Here is a 19,559-nt window from a genome sequence, read left to right as displayed (position 1 = left end):
ACCAGCATCCATCGACTGAAACCAACGAATCTGCCGCAGTGAAGTGTTCTGGACTGGCTGGACTCTGCACCTGAATCGACGCGCCTTGCAGCGACAAGCGACAACCGACGACTTTGACACACATCATCATCATCATCATCAGCGTCACGGCAGCAAACACTTGATGAAGGCGCAACACATGAAGACGCGCTAAGAAGCACCCAACACAAGCACAGCGCTCGCAGCAATGCCGCCCGGTCAAGCAAAGAGGAAGCGCCCACAGGATGACAGCCAGTCGCGCGCTTCACCTCATCGCCCAGAGAATCTGAATCTCGCCCAGCAGAACCAGCGCAACAACAACAACAACAACAACAACAACCACCGTGGAGGTGGAGGTGGACACGGGGGCCATGGCGGACATGGTGGAGATGGAGGAGGAGGAAGAGGAGGGCGCAACAACAACGGCCACCGCTCAAACAACTCGACTCCCACGCACAACCGCCAGGGAAACTTCTCGCAGCCGCAGTCCAACAGGAACTCGCCGCATCCACACCAACACCCTCCTCAGCAGCAGCAGCAGAGTGCACCGCCCGCTCCCTCGCCAGCACAGGCACAAGCACCAGCGCAGCCAGCCGAGCCAACACGTCCCGCCCTCGTCTCGACTCCCTCAGCCACGCCCGCCCCTCCACTCGTCCTTCCACAATACCCTCCAACACCCAAAGAACCTCCGCCGCCTTACGCCTACGACTACCTGACCGACGACGCTGTGAGCGCATGGCAAGCAAGAGGCAAGCAGTCGGTACTCGCTGCCCTGCAAGAGGCCGAAGACAAGGACACCATCTCGAGCGTCGTCATGCAAGAGCTGCTGAGGTCGACACTGGACGGCCGTCTGTCTGCCGGAGAGTGTGCCGAAGTGCTGAAACACGTCGCTCCTGCCGAAGAGCTGCAGTCCGTCTTTGCCGACACGCTGACCCTGCTCGACGACGCCGACTGGAAGAGTCCCGTCCTCAAGACGCTCATCTACCACGCTGGTCTCGACTCTCACCTCCTCCGCAACGAGCTCGACATTGAGCCGCTCTCGGCCCTCGGTCTCGTGCGCCACACCTTTTCCACCATCCGCAACCGCAAGACGACCAACCTCATCTACCGCCAGGCAAACTTCAACCTCCTGCGTGAAGAGTCCGAAGGCTACTCGAAACTCATCACCGAATACTTCAACGCCGCCAATGCTGGCTCCACCTCGGATCTCATCGCCGAAGACACCTTCCTGCGCATCAAGGCTCTCGTCGGCTCTTTCGACCTCGATGTCGGCCGCGTGCTGGACATCACCCTGGATGTCATGGCTAACCTCCTTATCAAGAACTTTCGCTTTTTCATAAAGTACTTGCGCGCGAGTTCTTGGTGGCCTGAACAACATGTTCCCGAAGGCTTTCAAACCCAGGGTCAAGGCTTCACATCTCTACCAGCATGGGCTCTTCCGCATTCAGCATCCTGGAGTCAGACTGCAGAACAGCGTGCTCAACTCGCCGCTCTCAAGGAAGCTCGTGATGTCGATTTCTGGCAGCAAGTGCGCAAGGTCGGCATGGAAGCCTTCTTTGACATTGGTGCTCTTCGCATCACAAATCTAGATGCCTCTGCCGTCGCTGATCTACTCAACACCGAGCTCAAGCCAGAGCTGGATGCCAGAGGTCGTGAGATGAACATGATCCGTCGTCTTCGCACCAACAACGCCCGCAAGTGGATGCGTCAGACTGGCTGCGTCGTCCCTCCTGGCAACTCTGATGCTGCTCAACTCCTTGGTTTCAAGCTCGCTTTCTACTCTTCAGCCGCACGCGACAAGAATGATGTCCTCCCAGACAACCTCATCTACCTTGCCGCTTTCCTCATCAAGATTGGCTTCATCTCCTTGAGAGACCTCTATCCTCACCTCTACCCACCAGACGACAAGATGGGCGAGACCAAGGAGACTCTGGAGAAGGAGAAGCTTGAGAGAGAAAAGGCAGCCAAGCCTGGTGGTGGTGCTCTCAATGCTCTCGCCATGGCCGGTGCTCTTGCAGACGACACTGCACCTGCTCCGTCCGCTGCTGTTCGTGGTCTACGAGAAAATGCTTCTGGTCGTGCTACACCAAAGCAAGATGCCGACGCTGCCGCCGGTGCTGCCATAGAAGACGGCGAGAAGGAAGCTCTGCCCGAACCAGCCAATCAAAAGGTTGCTTTGGTCAAGAGTCTGCTCGCTATTGGATGTCTGCCCGAGGCTTTGTACATTCTCGGTCGTTTTCCTTGGCTGACAGATCTTGTCCACGAACTTCCCGACTACATTCACCGCATTCTTCACCACATGCTCACAAAGGTCTATGAGCCCGCCAGACCTCTTGCCAACAGACCCGGTATGAATGATGCCAAACCTCACATTGGTGATCCTACTGGTCTGCCCAAGGGCCAGCTCAACCTCACTCCTGCTCCACCACTAAAGACCTTGAGATGGGCAAACCTCGACCGTCCCGACCATGGTGATGCTGTCGAGTACAAGTTCTACTGGGACGACTGGGTCGACAACATTCCCGTTTGTCAATCAGTCGACGACGTCTTTCAACTTTGCAGTACTTTTCTCAACCTGACCGGTGTCAAGATTGGTAGAGACTCTGCTTTGCTCATGAAGCTTGCCCGTATTGGTAAGAAGAGCTTGACAGATGATCCTTCAGAGTCCAACTACGCCCGCTGGATCGATCTCAGCAAGCGCTTGCTTGTCCCTGCTCTGAGTTTGACCAAGCACAACACTGGGGATGTCAACGAAATGTTTGAGCTCCTGAAATTCTTCTCGGTCAGCGTTCGCTACTCGATCTATGCCGAGTGGCATTTCGGCAACACCTCTCGCCTCCCCGACATCAAGTCTGCCTTTGACCTCACTAAGGCTGAGACAAAGGACGTTCTCAAGCGTATTAGCAAGACTAATGTTAGAGCCATGGGTAAAGCACTCTCAAAGGTCGCCTTCTCTTCTCCCGGTATCGTCATGCAAGTCGCAATCCACCAGATGGAGTCCTACGACAACCTTATCGATGTTGTCGTGGAATGTGTCCGCTACTTCAGCATGCTCGGCTATGATGTCTTGACTTGGTGTTTGATGAATGCGCTTGGTGGAGGTGGCAGAAATCGTGTTCAAGCCGACGGTATGCTCACCAGTCCTTGGTTGCGTGCACTTTCGACCTTTGCTGGTTCCATTTTTAAGCGCTACTCTGCCATGGATCCTTCGCCTATTCTTCAATACGTCACCAATGAACTCCGTGCTGGCAACTCCACCGACCTCGAGGTTCTTGAGCAAATCATCACCGAGATGGTTGGTATCAAATCTGACATGACATTCAACGAGTCGCAGGTTCTTGCCATGGCTGGCGGACCAGTTTTGAAGGCTCAAACTCTGATCTCTTTGCTCGACGAGAGACACAAGATGGAGAAGCCTTCTCGTCGTCTTGTCAAAGCACTCACTGAGCCTGGGCTTGCTGGTCAACTCCTGATCTCAGTTGCTCAAGAAAGTCAGATGTATGCCCATCACGAATCTACTCAAGATGCGCCTCTGAAAGTACTCGGAAACAACATGGATAAGCTCTACCAGGTCTTTAACCAGTACCTCGAGACCCTCCGAAGCACCCTTCCGCCCGCCGAATTCGACGCTGTCGTGCCCGACACTGTCAGCTTGATGGGTGACTTTGGCCTTGAGCCCGCGATTGCATTCATGATTGGTCGTGCAAGTATTGCTCATGCGATTGCCGAAAGCGACGCAGCCAAGAAAGCCGAACAACAGGCCAGAAGATCGAGCCAATCGGCCCCTGCCACCGGCGATATCACCATGACCGATGCTGAAGAGAAGGATGTCAAGAGCGAGGAAGTCACCTCGCCACCAACCGAAGACAAGCCCATGCTATCCCTCACCGAAACAGATGCGGAGATGAGGAGTGTCGCCCATGCCAACGGTGTTGACACCTCAACTCCTACTCCCTCACCCGATTCTCATTGGCATCCCGTCTTGACTCCTCTCATTGAGAAGACTCGTCTTCTGTTTGGTGACAAGCTCGAGCAATGCATCAGCATCCCATTCTACGTCACCTTCTGGACTCTTGGTCTCGAAGATATTCTGGTCAACACCAACAGCTACGACCAAGAACTCGCTACTCAGTCTCACCTCATCAATCAAATCAACAACGATCGTACTGATGTCAGTGGTAAGGGCATGCAAGACAAGGATAAGAGGAAGAAGGCCATTAGCGAGCTAAGAGAAAAGCTTACTCAAGAGATGAAGAGTCAGATTGGTGCATACACCCAAATCCGCAACAGACTCAACAAAGAGAAAGACCATTGGTTCACCGACTTCCATAACAAGGTTGAGTTGCTGCACACCAGTCTCCTTCAGAACTGCTTCCTCCCGAGAATGATGAATTCTCCTTTGGATGCTCACTACACTTACATGATGTTGAAATTCCTCCACAACAATGGTGCTCCCGGATTCCGTACTATGCATCTGCTGGACCGCCTGTTGCGCAAGAATCAACTCTCGTCGCTCATGTTCCAATGCACACCCAGAGAGTCTGAGAACTTTGGTCGCTTCTTGAATGAAGTGCTCAAGGAGCTCTCATCTTGGCATGCCGACAGAACTGCTTACGAGAAGAATGCATTCGGAGCAAAGAGACAGCTTACTGGCTTTGCTAGAAAGCTCAACCCAGATCAAACTCCACAAACCTTCCTCAACTATGAAGAGTACCGTGTACTTCTCTACAAGTGGCATTCCAACTTGAATGCGGCTTTCCAGATGTGTTTCGACTCTGGAGAGTACATGCACATTCGTAATGCCATCATCGTCTTCAAGGCTGTTGCCCAACAATTCCCCGTTGCCGAGCCCATGGGCAAGATCATACTCGATGCTGTCACTGCCCTTAGCAAGGCTGATGGCAGGGCTGATCTCAAGCTTGCTGCAGCAAGTACGCTGGGTGACATCCGCAAGAGACAGTCTTCTTGGGTCTCCAAGGAGCACTTTACAGGAGTGAGTACCACAATATCATCACCACCAATCAAAAAATCTGACATACTCAAGAAACCCGACCCTAATGCCAAACCTGTGCCATCTCGAGCCGAGACTCCCACTTCTCGCACTTCGACACCACTTAACCCTGCAGCTCAGGCCTTCAAGGCGCCTCCCTTGCCCGCTCAGCAAGGCGAGTCTGAAGATGGAGAGATTGACGACGACAAGCAAGTGTCAAGCAAAGGAGCTGACAAGAAGTCCGACAATCTGCCTGAGAGGAAGGCTGATCTCAAGCCACCACCGAGGGCCAATGAAGGTCAATCAAGAGCCCCAAATTCATCGCAACGCAATGGATCTAGACAATCATCAACTCAGTCTGCTCGACTGCCTCACTCACTACCTAGTAAGCCCGAGCTTCCACCTGCCGGCAGACAGCCACCACCTGGACGTGGTCTTCCAGCACAATTGCCGGCTCCTCGACACGAATCTCATGAACGCGGTCATGTCTCTGAATATGGAAGACTTGACCGACCCAATGAGGCTCTCCGTTCAGCCGCAACCAGCATGCCGAGAGAAGCATCACCACCTCTTGCAGGACGTGGAGGAAGAAGCCGTCAAAGATCGCCAGAGTACTCTGCTCGTGATGACAGACGCGATCACTACAGTAGACCACTTGCTGCGGCTGTACCGGAACCTAGAATGGCCGAACGCGAGTCATACGGTCCGATCAAACCTGTCAAACCTCATCCTGGGAGAACGCTTCTTCAGGAAAATAGAGGAGCTTACCCCAATGGACCCAGCCCGATGGCACCTCCTCCAGACCGGTCTGGCTATGATAGACCTGAGCGTAATGACCGTCCTGAACGCTCCGACCGTGAGCGCGCCGAGCGTCAACCTATAAGCCGAGCTTCTTCTCATTCTGCTCAACAGCCACAACCAGCAGTCAGCGTCAATCCTGAGCGACTTGCCCTCATTGCAGGTGACATTCCTCCTGTCGACCGCAGATCTAGAGACTCATCTCGCGATGATAGAAGGTCTAGAGAATCAAGACCTCAGTCACCCAAGAGACCTGGTGATCTTCCTCCACCTGTGCGAGAGAAGGAAGTACCACGCAGAGCTCCTCTCGACCCTAACCCATTCATGGCTCGCGATAATGCTCGCGTTCAGCCCGAGAAGGTAGAGAAGAAAGATGAGCCCCCACCACCTACTGGGCCGGCAGCGACTCGTGGTGGAAGAGGAGGTCGCAATGATGTCCCTTCTAATCCAGTCGCTCGTGACTTGTTCGAGTCATCAGGCGGCCCTAGAAGAGCCGTTGATGTACAAAGTCAAGATCCCAACTACGGACGTCTGAGTTCTGCTCCTGAAATGCCTTCTGGACCTCCTTCCGGACCTAGAGGGTTCGCGAACAACGCCCCCAGAAACTTCTCAGGGCAAGGTGGCCCAGCTGGTCGTCCTAGTGATGCCAGAGATGTACCCCACAATGCACCTCAAGAACCCAGTGGTCGTGGCAGACGTCCTCCACATGATCGACAAGGCTCACAGCAGGCACAGTTCCAATCACAGCCTCCCCCACCTCCTCCACCCCCTCCAGGCCAACCTCCATCTACTGCGCAACCAGAAGCTATCGGTGTCCACCCTACCCGTCTTGCTCATCTCGATATCCCACCGCAATCTGCAGCTACGCCTACAGGACCCAGAATGGGTAACTCGTCACAGCCAAACACACCTTCTGGACCGTCTGCAGCCATGCCTAGAGCTCCTGCCGGACCCGCCCTCGATCGCAGAAACAACGGTACTGATCGCAGGTTTGCGGGCCTCAACGACACATTGCAGAGTTCGAATGGCAATGGTGCGTCTATAAGAGGACGGGCAGGTGGCCGAGGACCACAAGGTGGCAATGCCATGATGCCCTCGCCTGTTCAGCCCAGTCCTGTCGTCGCACAATCACCCGTCATGCCATCTCCTGGCATGCGAGCAGATTTCCAAGCTCCATCAAGACCCGATGGCGGTAACGGAGGTAGCAGAAGACATGACGACCGCGAGCAAAGAGATTCAAGACGTCATGGAAGAGACGCAGGAGATCGTCACAGCAGTCACGGCAACCAGAATCCTAATCAACCTCCCCCTTCGGAAGAGTACCGTGGTCATCAGAGTAATTCAAGGAACCCTCGATCCGCTAGAGATCAGAGAGATAACAGGGATGGTGGATATGGAGGCCGCACCGCGCCTGCTACACCGACACTTTCCTCTGCCGCACAAGCACCGCAGAGCTTCGCTCAACCCGATCCTTCTTCTGGATATCCCGGCGGTCGCAGTCAACGCTATGAAGGTGATGACAGAGGTGGAGATTACCGCCGCGACAACCGTGCAGACGTAGGAGGTGGTGGAAGAAGAGACGACGGCAACAATGGTGGACGCAGAGGCCAGGGACAAGGCCAAGGACAAAACCAGAGCAACGATCAAAGTGGTAGCAGCAGAAGGGGCGGCGGCGGTGAACAAGCAGAAGGCAACCGCTCCGAACGTAAGAGAAGAGGAGAAGGCGAACCTGGTGGCCATGAAGGAAAGCGAAGGAGAAGCGGAATGTGAGCACTTCTGGTGACTCTCCATCTTACTAGTTCTATGATACTGTTCCATATGGACATAAAAGGCGAAAGGCGATTGGAAGTCCTTATCAATCCTGAAAGCGAAAGAAAGAATTAAAGAAACGAAATTTCATGTGTCCAAACTATTTTCTACTTGACAATTTTATCGGCTTGAATACCTGTGCCTTCATTGGCAAAGAAGAGTCTGATGATACAATTGTTCGGTGCTTGCAAGTGCCAGACTCTTGAATCAAAAGTTTAAGAGTTCCATATAATCTGTATGTTGTGGACAAAAGGACGAGAGAGGATTGAATACGGAATGCTGAATGCTGAATACGGAATACGACGCCAAGATTTTCGGCAGGAGCTTGGGGCGCGTCGGCAATTCCTTCTCCAATGGGGCCGTTCATAGCAGGGCGGAGCTTCACTGCCTCGCAAGCATTAGGAAACACCTACACACTTGCATAGGTAACAAACACTTTCCTCTTCTCTCCTGCATGACCGGGGAAAGCAAATTGTATAACTGATTACCCAGACACAAAGGCATCGAGAAGAATATACTGAAGCTACGACGCTGGACTTGTCCACTTGGCTTTTCTCCATCGACAGTCGACGCTTTCGAAACGCGACGCGTGCACTTGCTGTGTCACCTTTTTTCCCATTCACAGCAGTCGTCATTGGATACTCAGTGATGAAGAGAGCTACACATCGCAAGTCACGTGCAGGTTGTGCGCAATGCAAAAAGATACACATCAAGGTAGATCAGCGCGATTTTCATGCGTATCTCAAGCGACTAACAATCGACTCAAAAAGTGTAACGAGACAAAGCCCAAATGTGGAAGATGTGATCGATTGAACTTGACTTGCGAGTACAAGTCTATTCTAGCGGCACTGAAACCGGACTCGTCAGTGTCATCGGCACACTCTGTATCCCGCTCTGTATCACCCATGCCACCAGGACGGACGGGCCAACAACCACTTTGCATGCTGGATTTAGAAATCTACCACGAATTCATGTTCAAATACGGCGACACCATGGGAGTCGAACCTCAAAGCCGCGACATGTTGAGAAGCAAACTCGTGGATCTGGCAAATACCCATGACTACGTGTTGCACAACTGTCTCGCTCTATCTGCTCTCCAAATCTTCCACGGGGACTCGACAAGAACAGAGCTTTGGGAGCGAGCATGTTATTTGCAGGGTATCGCCATCGAGCAAGTGCAGCCAACTCTGATAAACATGACGCAAGACGATGCTATACCCAGTCTGATCTTTGCAAGTAACACGGCAGCATTCTCTCGCTGTGAGTATATACTCAATCCGCACAGTTATACCGACGACATGGATCCTATCGACAAGATCATCGAAAGCTTTCAATTATCGAGAGGCATTTCTCTGGTGGCGTCCAAATACTGGCCATTTCTAAAGCACTCTTGGATTAACCACAATATCCCTGATATCGTGGATGACATGGAAGAAGAAATGAGGCAGAGCTTGAAGAGCAGGTTTCCAGTCTACTCATCCGTAAAGTCCCTCGCTCTTGGTCTTGAGGACGCACAACGACGGCAGGTGTGTGTAGAGCTCATCGAAAAGACTTTTCGCTACATTGCGCATCTCATGAGTGATGGCCACAAATATCCCAGTCTCATATATCTGGTGGATGCATGGAGCGTCACTATACCAGCCGAGTATCGGGAGATGCTGGAAGAGAGAAGACCTGTGGCTCTCATCATCCTGGCTTATTACGCCGTTATGATCTCGCTAGCGAGTGAGGTTTGGCATCTGGAAGCTTGGCCAACGCTGCTTATCAATAGAATCACAGAGACATTAGGTAAAGAGTGGGAAGAGGAGTTTTTGCGTTGGCCGAGGAAGATGATATTGAAGTGAGCTGGAGGAGTCGGGGTTCTTCTGAGTTGACGAGTGGAGACCCTTCTGCTGGAAAAGGAAGGGGCACGTGAGAATAGGTGGTCTGTAACGGGGTGTTGATGGACCCTCCTTGCTCTTGCACGTGACTGTGAGTCCACCTTTCCGTCGTTTTGTTTCCGTCCAACGCGGTAATCTTTTTATTCTTTCTCCCCAACTCGTCTTTCTCATGGTTCGGGGGAGCGAAACGGAGCGTATGGCTACGGGCCTTCGATGGAGGAGTTCATTAAGGCTCCGGGTCTGGGCTCATCTTCAATTTTTACTTCTTGGCATGTTTTCGATCTCCAGCTCAAACGACGTATTGGGAATGCTAATATGGGGATCGGGGCATCTGGAAGATGGTCGTTCTCATGATCGCTGTTCAACACGAAAATGTAGTTTTGGGATCAGTTCTGGAACGATGCACGTCTTCATGATCCCTTTCACAATCTGTGCGTGCATCAAAACGGAAGAGGTCTCGCTATAAGTTGCATGAAATCGGGGAATGACGGAGTGGGCACAGTTTTTGATGGGAGCGATCCTTGACTTGGTTGTGGTCCATTCTCCTTTGTGCGTGTCTCGGAAGATTTCATGCCTGGCTTGGCGGGTATAAGAGCATCGGGCCCTTGGAACCTTGACTTCAACAACCATGATTCACGGAATGTAGTCGGGGTTGATTATAGAAAGTGCTCGTGTCTGAAATTGCTTTGAGAGTCTGTAATACTCGGCTTTTTGATGAGATGGATACCCGTTCATTTGCACATGTTCTAGATCATGGCTTTTGCTGAATAACATATCGAATGACAGTAGTTCTATTCGACAGATCACTCGATATAGGAAGTTCTGCTATCATGATGGAAAGAGGAGAACCCCATCACCCACAATCTGGAAATTGGGTTACCCACACCCACAAAACCCCGTTGTGCGTGTAAGACACGCAAAAGTCAATAGGACAGTTCTGACACGTGTTGAAAGGTGTTTATACGTACGTAACAAACCAAGCCTTGGTCATGTCAGTCGCACGATATGCTAGATCGAGACCTGTCCGGAGCTCAGCGCGAGGGCTTTGGTTACATCCGTTTGACACATCCGGGCAGTCTAAACTTTCAGCTTCCCCCGGTCATGTGGGACGAATTGGAAAAGAGACCAGAAAGTGGAGTGAGACAATGGGCGTCGAGTTGCTCGGAGATGAGCGTCACGAACGTTTTTGGACCAATTCTTCTTGCTCATTTGTGAGGTCTTCTGTCATTGGACGAGTCATACTGAATTCTGGTATTTTTGGAGCTGCGCCTATGGTTCTGAATCGGCTCTTCGATGCCTGCTGCAATCGGACAGACGTGTCATCTAGGTAAAGATCTTCCGTCACCTGACAGAGCTGTTATGTCCCTGGAATGGATCGTTAGCTACCATCATTTACCAATGTCAACTGCATGTTGTTCCCCAACCCCTTTGATGATGCCCATCGGATCTTCCAGCGTCGATCTAAGGCTCGCTCAGGAAGATGGAATTTGTCCTGGCTGTGTTAAGAACTTTTCAGCGATGATGACGCAAGTCCACCGCAGAGATGATTCAATTGACCTCGGGGTGACATGACTTGAAGGCCGACTTGCCAAGTCGGAGGTCTTGAGCATGGTATTTTATGCGGAAAGGCGGCCGAGTCCCAAGACGGAATGTGTGAGCCTGAATGTCTCGAAACGCGGCGACAGTACCTGCCCCATTAGGACACAGTAGCAGAGAGTGTAGTCAAAATGGTAGGTATAACGTTCGGGAGCATTCATCAACGGCGCGACGTTCCCTGCCAAGCCTGTTACAGCGGCAAGTCCGATTTGCTGCGACATCTGCACATCCGCTAATCGGGCGATGGTCGAGGAATGTGCCTCAGCACCTGGAGTTGCCCTCGTAAATAGAATTGGCTCTGGGACTTGGCGGTCAGGAGATGTCAAGTCCGCTGGACGGGCGCGAACGTTTCCTTCTGGGATCCTCAGCCACAGCCCTCCTTGACCACATAAGAAACCCCGCTGGTTGGGCTGAACCATACTCAAGCCTTATTCGAGACAGAGCCTGTCCCTCCTGCCACACTTTTCATCGGTCCGCCGACAGTAGCTTCTTGTATGGAGTTGAGAGCAGATGTTTTCGGAATTTCTGACGTGAGATTCAGCATAGTGACCGTCTCTTGCAAAAGACCTGGATACAGATTGTCTTTTGTAGTTTCCCGCGCACTTCAAGGTTCTCTATGGATGTTGGACTCAGCCGATCGTCTCTCACGAGCCAATTGCTCTCGAATTCCCGACCTGTGTTCACTCGTGTCTGGTTGCTCAGGCCCCAACTTCATGGACTGAACTTAGACGCCCCAACGTCCACAGCCCTACCAACGGTTCCGGGTGCTCCTTCCAAAACGAACAGGCCGTCATATCCATAGCTCTACCAATGGTCGCACTTACTCCTGCAAAAATGGACAGGTGACGTAGATCCTATCCTACTGTATATATTCACTTCAATGTCTTCTTTGTGGTATTCAATTGCTGCGTGTCTTTTCTCATACTGCTTTCAATCCGTTCCTCCCGTGTCAAGACATCGTTTGTAGTACACGACTCCGACAAAGCTACTCTTAGCTATGAACAACTATGTATTCCAAGATGATCAGCCCTTGTACAACCAGGGAAGATCTTTTGAATACGCATTACCGATGGATGACCACTCCTGGTCGGCCTACCAAGGGCTGGTGGATACTATGGACTTGAATCAGCAGAGAAGACCTGGTGAGCACCATTTATGTGGCCGACCAAGTCTCGTCTAACTTGTTCCACAGCTACGGCACTTCCATCGGTCGACAGCAGTCTGCTCTTCCCCTACTTTACAGACTCCAGTAAAGGACTCAGGTCTACCTCGCAGCTCTTACAAAGCGAACAGCAGGGCAATAATGTACCATGTACCGGTGTACAGGACTTCGAACAATTTTCTCATGATGCAAACTCTATTTGGACCACGGAATTTCCGAAGTTCCAGCGTCAACAACTACAGGCCGGCTCTGGAGTCTCTTTTCCGTCAGATCTGGAGACCTGGCTCATCAGCCAGAGTGTCAGCTTACCGAACGAGCCTTGGGACAATGATCCAAGTATAACTATGAGATTGGAGTCAGTGTCATCAAATCCATCGTTACCTATGCATTCACACGAGCTTGCGCAGCCACTGCCGCAAGCTTACGCGCATGGATTTCCGACATGTACCACTGAGACGCTTCCTATCGACCAGTGGAACGACTCAGGCTCAAGTCCAACCGATTCGTGGGATAGCGAAGCTATCGGCTATACAAGCTTGGACTTTACGAAAATGCTTCCGCACGAGAACCCTGTTTACAAATCCGCATCGATCAATAGTAGAAAGGATTTGCGATGCTGGGACCACGGATGTCAGGGTCGAGCTTTCTCCTCAAGAAGCAATCTTAGGCGTCATCAAAGAGAGCAAGATGCCCGCGTCAAGCTACTCCCCTGCCCGTTCTGCGGCACTAACTTCTATAGGAAATGGACGAGAGACCAGCACGTGGCTCGTATGAGCTGCAAAAAGTCAGACAGATATATTCTTGCTCTAGAGGCTTACTTGTCGAGGTTGACACATGATCATGGTCTGATGACATCTGCCAACTTCCATAATACTGCTGTCGCAAGTCAAGAATAGCACCAAAGAGAAAATTGAACAATGTCACCCCATTAGCTTCCGCACGATTTGTAGGGAAGAAACGACTTCAGGTCGAAGTTTAATGTCGCCAATTTCTCAGCGTAGCTTAGGGTCACCCGCTGCCTGTGTATGGCTAATGATCATTCCATGAAGGCATGCAAACTTTGAGGTAGCAGATCATTGCTAAAATCCTCAGGACGGCTCCCTCACCGAGGCTGCTGATTCCGCAAGATTCTGGCTGGCTAGGAAAAGGTTTCAGCGACCGTTGATCCCGAACGGGATCGATGTGGACGACCGAGTCTGTCAGCCAAATTGAGTAAGCTCTCTGCAGACGTCTCACGTTCGACCCCGAGACTCGTTCATCAGAATGACTCTTCTAAGATTTTGTGATCATCGGTATCTCTTTCTCATGGGATCAGAGAGGCCTCATATAAAGGGCAGACGTTTATCGACGAGCCGCTATCTCGCCGACCTCCAGCGGTGACCGAATCAGGCCTGGGTACCCGGAGTTTACCCGATGTTCTCCAACGCTTATCCCATCCTCCCTCGTCACCTCATCCTTGTCTTACGTACATCATCCTCCAATATTCTCCCATCTCCTAAAGCTTTAAAAATGGTCACAGCCCAGAGCTCTCCCTCAATGCTATCGGACCCAAACTTCTACATCCGAACCTCTCGTCTGATTCTCCTACCCACTCCCTTGGCCATAAAATGCCTCGCTTACAGGGAACTATACTCTTCCCTTCATCGAAACCCTGAATTTACATCGATGGCTTTTGGGGCATCTTGGGGAATCAAGGATTGGGATGTCGATTCCATCGTTTTCATCATCTCACGCGAAGTACAGAATTCATGGTGGAAGAGAGGGATGGGAGATTTTGCTATTGGGTTACGCGATGACATGTCGGACTTACCAAAGACGAAAGAGACTGGCGAAGGTTTATGGCAGGAGGTGGAAGTTGATGATGTGGAGGCTTTTGATCATGTTTATTGGATAGGTTATGTGGGTCTTAGAGATGCGACGACGACGTCTATGCCCAACGAGGAAACTTCTGTTCCTAGCGAGCGGGATTGGAAAGAGATGATTGAATTGAGATATGGATTCCATCCTGATTTTTGGGGCAAGGGATATGGAACTGAAGCTGCGCGGGCGGTGATGAGATGGGGAGAGACTAGCAGGGGAGCCGAGCGGTTCATTGCAGAAACCGAGAAAGCGAATGTTGGCAGTGGAAAGGTACTGAGCAAGCTAGGATTTTCGGGTGTGGGAGACGAGATTATCTGGGGTATGGAGGGGACCAAGGAATGGAAGAGATGGGCTGGAAAGTAAGATGGGGACTTGTCGTTCGAGAACTGCTTCAGTATTTCGCAACTTCATTACCGCGACTTCACGTTCTGAATGGTCCTGCTCCAGATGAACCAAGCATTTCGAACCACATTTTCAACGTACACCTGATGGAAGCGGATGCTCTGCAGATCGTCGCGTGCGACGTAGATGGACTGGTTTGCAAGCGTTTCCGTCTGCTTTGTTGGACAAAAGGCGGCGGGCTCTGTAAATTCAAACACTGCAATGAACTTTGTATCCGAAACGACGCTGCCAAAGCCCTAAACTCCAGGTACCTCAAGATCTAGCCCGAGTAGACACGTAGTCCATGCATGAGGCACGCCAGGTCCTATTCATTCGATGGTCTTTCAAAATAAAACGTAGATTCGACTGCCAAGTTCTGCGAGGGCAAAACCTTCGAGTTGGTGGATATCTTCGACAAATTTCCGCTTGCCATGCCCGGAGATGCTCGAGAACATGTGAACATGTCTGGACATAGTGCTCTCGGTCGAAAACAGGACAGACCCTGAGGACCACAACCATGGCTTGCTTGAGTCTGCTCGACGACCTGACCCCGTCCGGTAAACGGCAGCTACGACTATATCGAAGAGGTCGAACAAAAGATTGCGGACTTTCATGCGACTTAGGACCGCAAGTCGTTGTTAATTCAGGATGGGAGGGCACTGTCTCAATTTATCCAGCCATTCCGCGACCTGGCAATGTAATCTCATATGACGAGTACCTAGGTCCACGCCAGCACGCATGCTGGTACGACGCATACTTTGAGCCTCATAGGGCCCCGGTTTCGTCACAACGACCCAGACTCACTCCTGATTGTCTGGTTCACGGCTCTAGACTCTGAGTCAGTAGTTAGAGACACATCACACTCCATCCTGATATCTGTCGAGTGGGTCTATAGTATGGATGGCGAAGTATGCCCTGTCATCGAATTTCTCGACATCGCTAAGGAGTAGTGCCCACAGCGCCAATTTGTCTTTGTGATTGACGAAGCACATGCTACAGACATCATCGGCCCTAATGGCTCCGGACCTGTCAATGCATTAGGCCTTGAAAAGAGGTTACGATATGGCTACACACCTGCGAGAAGACTTCAGGTTCCACTGGAGCCGATGAACTATCGGCGTTGTCTCTCACAAGAGTTTGCTGACTATTGCTCCGAGCTGTTATACAGTCAGGGCTTGAAAGCTCCATGGTCTTCGTCTTCAGCACGCGGATCAGCTCTCGCAAGTATACTGCCTTTCATGGTGGTGCGGTTGCAAGAAGGGAGAAACCGATTGAGACGATGCGGGGTTATTTTGTACGAGAGGACCTGGACCCCTCAATGTTCGTCCCGCCAATTGTGTTCCTTGATCCCGGACGTTTGGGACCTCAATCGCGCGCTAGTCAATATTCGCAACTTCAGGAAGGGGTCCATGCATCTGCGGGCACATTCACGGTCTCAATCCCACGCAACGGCCAACGTCCAGGACAACGACCGTGCATTTCATCGTTTTAGATGTTTCCAAGCACCAAATCGGGAGTGCGCGAAGCCTAAGGAAATCCAATAACAGAATATATATGAGTACGGTCTGTCTGCAGCGCTCAAGTCTGCTTGACGATCGTTTGTCGCACCCGATTAACTCCATGAAGTCGTCTCCTTCTACCTATGGCATAATAGCCTGCTTTGTTTTGCTCGTCTATTACATCTTCTCAGGAGGACCAGCTACTGAAATCGCGATAAAATCGATGTTTCGTCGACCAGGACTCAGCGTAACCGTGGTCATGGCCTCTCAAGTCAACGAAGACACCTCTTGGCTGCAAAGACTTTTTCCTTTTTGGAAGCATGAAATCTACATCACCGATCCTCCTGGTACAAACAGCTCCTTGATCTCAGTCAAAGGCTTGGAGAGTATGGTGTATCTGACTTACATAATCGACAACTACGAAGTTCTTCCGGATGTTGTAATTTTCACCCACGGTGGACGCTATCGCTGGCACCACGACGATCCTCTCTATGACAATGCTCGAGTACTGTCGAGACTCCAGATACCGTACGTGCAAGAGCAAGGATATGTCAACCTGCGCTGCGTATGGACGGTAGGATGCCCTGCAGAGATACACATAAACCGCAAAGGCGGGGATAAAGACCTCGCAAACGGCGGTCCACTCCCTGGAGCTGTTTACGCAGCTGCGTTTCACGAGCTATTTCCTGGACGAGATCTCCCATCCCGAGTCGGTACCAGTTGCTGCGCAAATTTTGCTGCTGCCAAATCCGCGATCGTTGCGAGACCCCGTCAAGACTACGAGAGATATCGGCGATGGTTAGTGGATACTGATCTAGATAGTTCTGCCGGCGCCAAGGTACTCGAATACTCATGGCACAGTAAGTGGTCTACTGTATCGTGGAGCACAATTGCAGGATACAAGACTGACTAGGACAGTTATATTCGGAAAGGAGGCCGCTTTTTGCCCCCTTGCAAGGCAGTGCTACTGTAAGGTCTTTGGAATGTGCAACATCCCATTGGAAGGTCCAGGCACATCTAAAGCGATGTACAGTCTTCCAAAATTTGCGACGTTACCAGATGGATGGCCCTGGGTGGGTTGGGACAATCAATGGCAGAACGCTACCTCCGTTGGTTATATTCCTGGTGAGGAACTCATTGACTCGCTACCGACTGCACTTTGGTAGACTCAACGTCGACGGAGGCACCTGGATGGAACGCAATTTTTTTTATCGAATATCTGATCCAAGCAGCAGTGTCCTCTGGGACATCAAAAATCAAGATGTCTCTCACGCAGGTTCTGCAGCAGCTCTAATTGGAGGTCTTGGCGATTGAAAGAGAAAAAGCAACGCAGATGTCTTTTACATTGATTTGAGTAAACCTGGAAGAAGCGATAGCAGCAGAACTAAAACTAACTAAATCTGCCAGACCTCAGGCATATCCAGTGTAGCAGACCTATGAACTGATATGTCCTTTATGAACCGATATGTCCAACCCATAGGTCTTCGCCAAAGTCTCCGAAGCCTCAGAGATGTATTCAACATCCCTTATAGGGAACCACATTTTTCCACCAGGAATCTCAAACAGAAGCCGTACGTGTTAGAGATGAGGAGTACAAGTCGACCACTCGGCTAGAAACTCGGCCATTATGGTCACAGTCTCTTCATCGGTACGTATAGAGTGAGCCAACGAATTAGACACATCGACATTGTAGTCCCAAGGGATCTCCCAAGACATGAAACGATGGAAGATGGACATCAACGTCCTGACCAAGCATACCAAGAGGGTCCTCGAAATCAGCCTCATTATCTACGTGTTGGAGCCTTGACAGACAAAGCAGAAGGAGTCCAGTCCAGGCGCTGAGCACACCGTTACCGGGATCTTGGAGCCATAGATCCAGATTTCGACCTCTCAAGATCAGTTTTTGATGGAGGAGGTCGCGTATACGGAGGCAGTCATCCTGTGCGAGACCAGTCTGTCCTGGCTGAGTTCAGATAGAGCGAGACACGGGACCAACGAGACGAAGGCTTGCACAAATCCAGTCAGTGAAGAAGAGTGCAAGACAGTCCTGACAAGATGATACAGTTATGGAATGTTGAATTTCGACTCATGTATCGGTTTGAGACATGATGATGCCCCCCGGAAGCGTGGTTCGCATTTCTTTCGTGCGTCACACGAACCACAAATTTCGCAGGGACAGGGAAGTGGATGCGTGTTCCCATGCGAGCCAATACTGCATATCGATCGTGGTCGTCGCCATATAAGCTCGATGTTTCTGTAGACTAGTGGTGCGAAGAATGAAATCCACGCTGTTGATACAAGAGCACAGGCCGCGAGACACGACTTGAGTAATTCAGTGAAGAACCGATCAGGAATTCTGAGAGGAAGCTCCACCAATCCAGCCATGTCTTGTGACTCTTTCTAAGAGTCAGTCTGTCATATGCAGAGAAGAAGTGCAAGTTGAGTTCGACATAGTTCTGGAAAAAGTGAAGATTTGCAATGGTCACGAGTCGTTGGTGGGCGAAGCGCGGTGGGCCTATAACACGGGACCTCATAATTCGGCCATCCGCGCGTGTTCAATCTTGGGTTTTTTAGCATGGGGATTCCGGATACTGAACCTCGTTTAACACGAGTTCTTGTGCTCGATGATCTCAAACGCGCTTCGCTTCGACGCGAGAACGATCGCCACTTCGCTCAGACATTGTACATCCCCTCCAAGTCCATCACGTGATTAAAAGAGGCGACGTCAGACTTCAATTGGCCGTGAGTGCGAGGAAACGTTGGAAGATTGTCAGAAAGGAGGTAGTACTCACGTCGAAGATGTCAGTCTCAAGCCAACTTGATGCCGAAGCGTCGTCCTCAGCTTGTGTCAGTGGCGCAGGTTGCGGTACATCCTGCGGAGTGAGCAAAGGTTGGAAGCCTGCCAAAGTGTTCTTTTTGAAGACGTCCAAAAACTTTTGCGCGCACGAGTATTTGGCTGTTGCATGATCGCATTTGCCTAAGTGAACCTCGAGAAGCGATAAACAAGCACAAATCGTCACGTAGCACCAAGGCTCAACATTACTCGAGCGTAGACATTTGTCTCGCATGATGGGTAGACAGCACTCAATCAGGCCAATAGTGGATTCGGAACAGCTCATGATGACGTCTTGGGAACCTATAAATGTAAGCCTTACGGAATGACAACCTGATGTCTGACGATCCGCTTACTGGGTTGTTGTAACATGATGATGCGAGTAAGGCTCAGAGAAGCCAGTGATACATCCTCGCGAATTCAGGCCATGGAATGCTAGCCCTTGTCAGCGATCTGGAGATTCAAGAGAAGCATATCTCGAGACATATGGTGATAGATGTTTTCGGAGAGCCAAAACTTAGCAGTACCAGTTTGTATGTAGGGACGATGGATAGCAAGCACACACTCTTTGAGCTGACACTGTAGAATAGCGTTCGCAACGATGGACACATTGCTGTTGGGAGGTGAGCTCAAGACCGGAATGTCAGAGATAGCCTGCGTAAGTTCATGTGTATATCGTAAGACCTCGTCGTAAGCAAGCCTTTCCAGTTGAGTAGGATTAGACAAACTGCGA

At 51.0% G+C, this 19,559-nt stretch overlaps 8 protein-coding genes across 8 annotated transcripts; 6 read left to right on the top strand and 2 right to left on the bottom strand.

Moving 5' to 3' along the window:
- Positions 1 to 226: 226 nt before the first annotated feature.
- Positions 227 to 7,576, top strand: AUEXF2481DRAFT_9233 (uncharacterized protein; the record flags this gene model as incomplete). The annotated part of the gene is made up of 2 exons (XM_013483676.1): positions 227 to 5,011; positions 5,063 to 7,576. 2 exons carry the CDS (start codon positions 227 to 229, stop codon positions 7,574 to 7,576), a joined length of 7,299 nt encoding a protein of 2,432 aa, XP_013339130.1.
- A 731-nt stretch (positions 7,577 to 8,307) lies between these two features.
- AUEXF2481DRAFT_92774 (uncharacterized protein) lies at positions 8,308 to 9,459 on the top strand (the record flags this gene model as incomplete). Its single annotated transcript, XM_013483724.1, has 1 exon — positions 8,308 to 9,459. The coding sequence occupies one exon, from the start codon at positions 8,308 to 8,310 to the stop codon at positions 9,457 to 9,459; it is 1,152 nt and encodes a 383-aa protein (XP_013339178.1).
- A 2,068-nt stretch (positions 9,460 to 11,527) lies between these two features.
- AUEXF2481DRAFT_44864 (uncharacterized protein) lies at positions 11,528 to 11,967 on the top strand. Its single transcript, XM_013483692.1, has one exon. It carries the CDS (start codon positions 11,708 to 11,710, stop codon positions 11,891 to 11,893), a length of 186 nt encoding a protein of 61 aa, XP_013339146.1. The 5' UTR covers positions 11,528 to 11,707; the 3' UTR covers positions 11,894 to 11,967.
- A 121-nt stretch (positions 11,968 to 12,088) lies between these two features.
- On the top strand, positions 12,089 to 13,149 carry AUEXF2481DRAFT_33756 (uncharacterized protein; the record flags this gene model as incomplete). The annotated part of the gene is made up of 2 exons (XM_013483686.1): positions 12,089 to 12,233; positions 12,284 to 13,149. 2 exons carry the CDS (start codon positions 12,089 to 12,091, stop codon positions 13,147 to 13,149), a joined length of 1,011 nt encoding a protein of 336 aa, XP_013339140.1.
- A 613-nt stretch (positions 13,150 to 13,762) lies between these two features.
- On the top strand, positions 13,763 to 14,476 carry AUEXF2481DRAFT_33755 (uncharacterized protein; the record flags this gene model as incomplete). The annotated part of the gene is made up of 1 exon (XM_013483685.1): positions 13,763 to 14,476. The coding sequence occupies one exon, from the start codon at positions 13,763 to 13,765 to the stop codon at positions 14,474 to 14,476; it is 714 nt and encodes a 237-aa protein (XP_013339139.1).
- Positions 14,477 to 15,394: 918 nt separating this feature from the next.
- AUEXF2481DRAFT_48616 (uncharacterized protein) lies at positions 15,395 to 17,159 on the top strand (the record flags this gene model as incomplete). The annotated part of the gene is made up of 3 exons (XM_013483703.1): positions 15,395 to 15,440; positions 16,233 to 16,853; positions 16,912 to 17,159. The coding sequence occupies 3 exons, from the start codon at positions 15,395 to 15,397 to the stop codon at positions 17,157 to 17,159; spliced, it is 915 nt and encodes a 304-aa protein (XP_013339157.1).
- A 730-nt stretch (positions 17,160 to 17,889) lies between these two features.
- On the bottom strand, positions 17,890 to 18,522 carry AUEXF2481DRAFT_533208 (uncharacterized protein). Its single transcript, XM_013483723.1, has 2 exons — positions 18,056 to 18,522; positions 17,890 to 17,999 (listed from the first exon to the last, which is right to left on the bottom strand). The coding sequence occupies exon 1, from the start codon at positions 18,376 to 18,378 to the stop codon at positions 18,058 to 18,060; it is 321 nt and encodes a 106-aa protein (XP_013339177.1). The 5' UTR covers positions 18,379 to 18,522; the 3' UTR covers positions 17,890 to 17,999; positions 18,056 to 18,057.
- On the bottom strand, positions 18,523 to 19,512 carry AUEXF2481DRAFT_533207 (uncharacterized protein). Its single transcript, XM_013483722.1, has 4 exons — positions 19,392 to 19,512; positions 19,183 to 19,261; positions 18,786 to 19,129; positions 18,523 to 18,723 (listed from the first exon to the last, which is right to left on the bottom strand). Exons 2-4 carry the CDS (start codon positions 19,196 to 19,198, stop codon positions 18,667 to 18,669), a joined length of 417 nt encoding a protein of 138 aa, XP_013339176.1. The 5' UTR covers positions 19,199 to 19,261; positions 19,392 to 19,512; the 3' UTR covers positions 18,523 to 18,666.
- Positions 19,513 to 19,559: the final 47 nt, after the last annotated feature.

The sequence above is a fragment of the Aureobasidium subglaciale genome (assembly GCF_000721755.1).
Source record: "Aureobasidium subglaciale EXF-2481 unplaced genomic scaffold scaffold_38, whole genome shotgun sequence".
NCBI classification, from domain to species: Eukaryota; Fungi; Ascomycota; class Dothideomycetes; order Dothideales; family Saccotheciaceae; genus Aureobasidium; species Aureobasidium subglaciale.
Note: the sequence above shows the minus strand (reverse complement) of the source record. Positions and strands in the feature narration are given on the sequence as shown.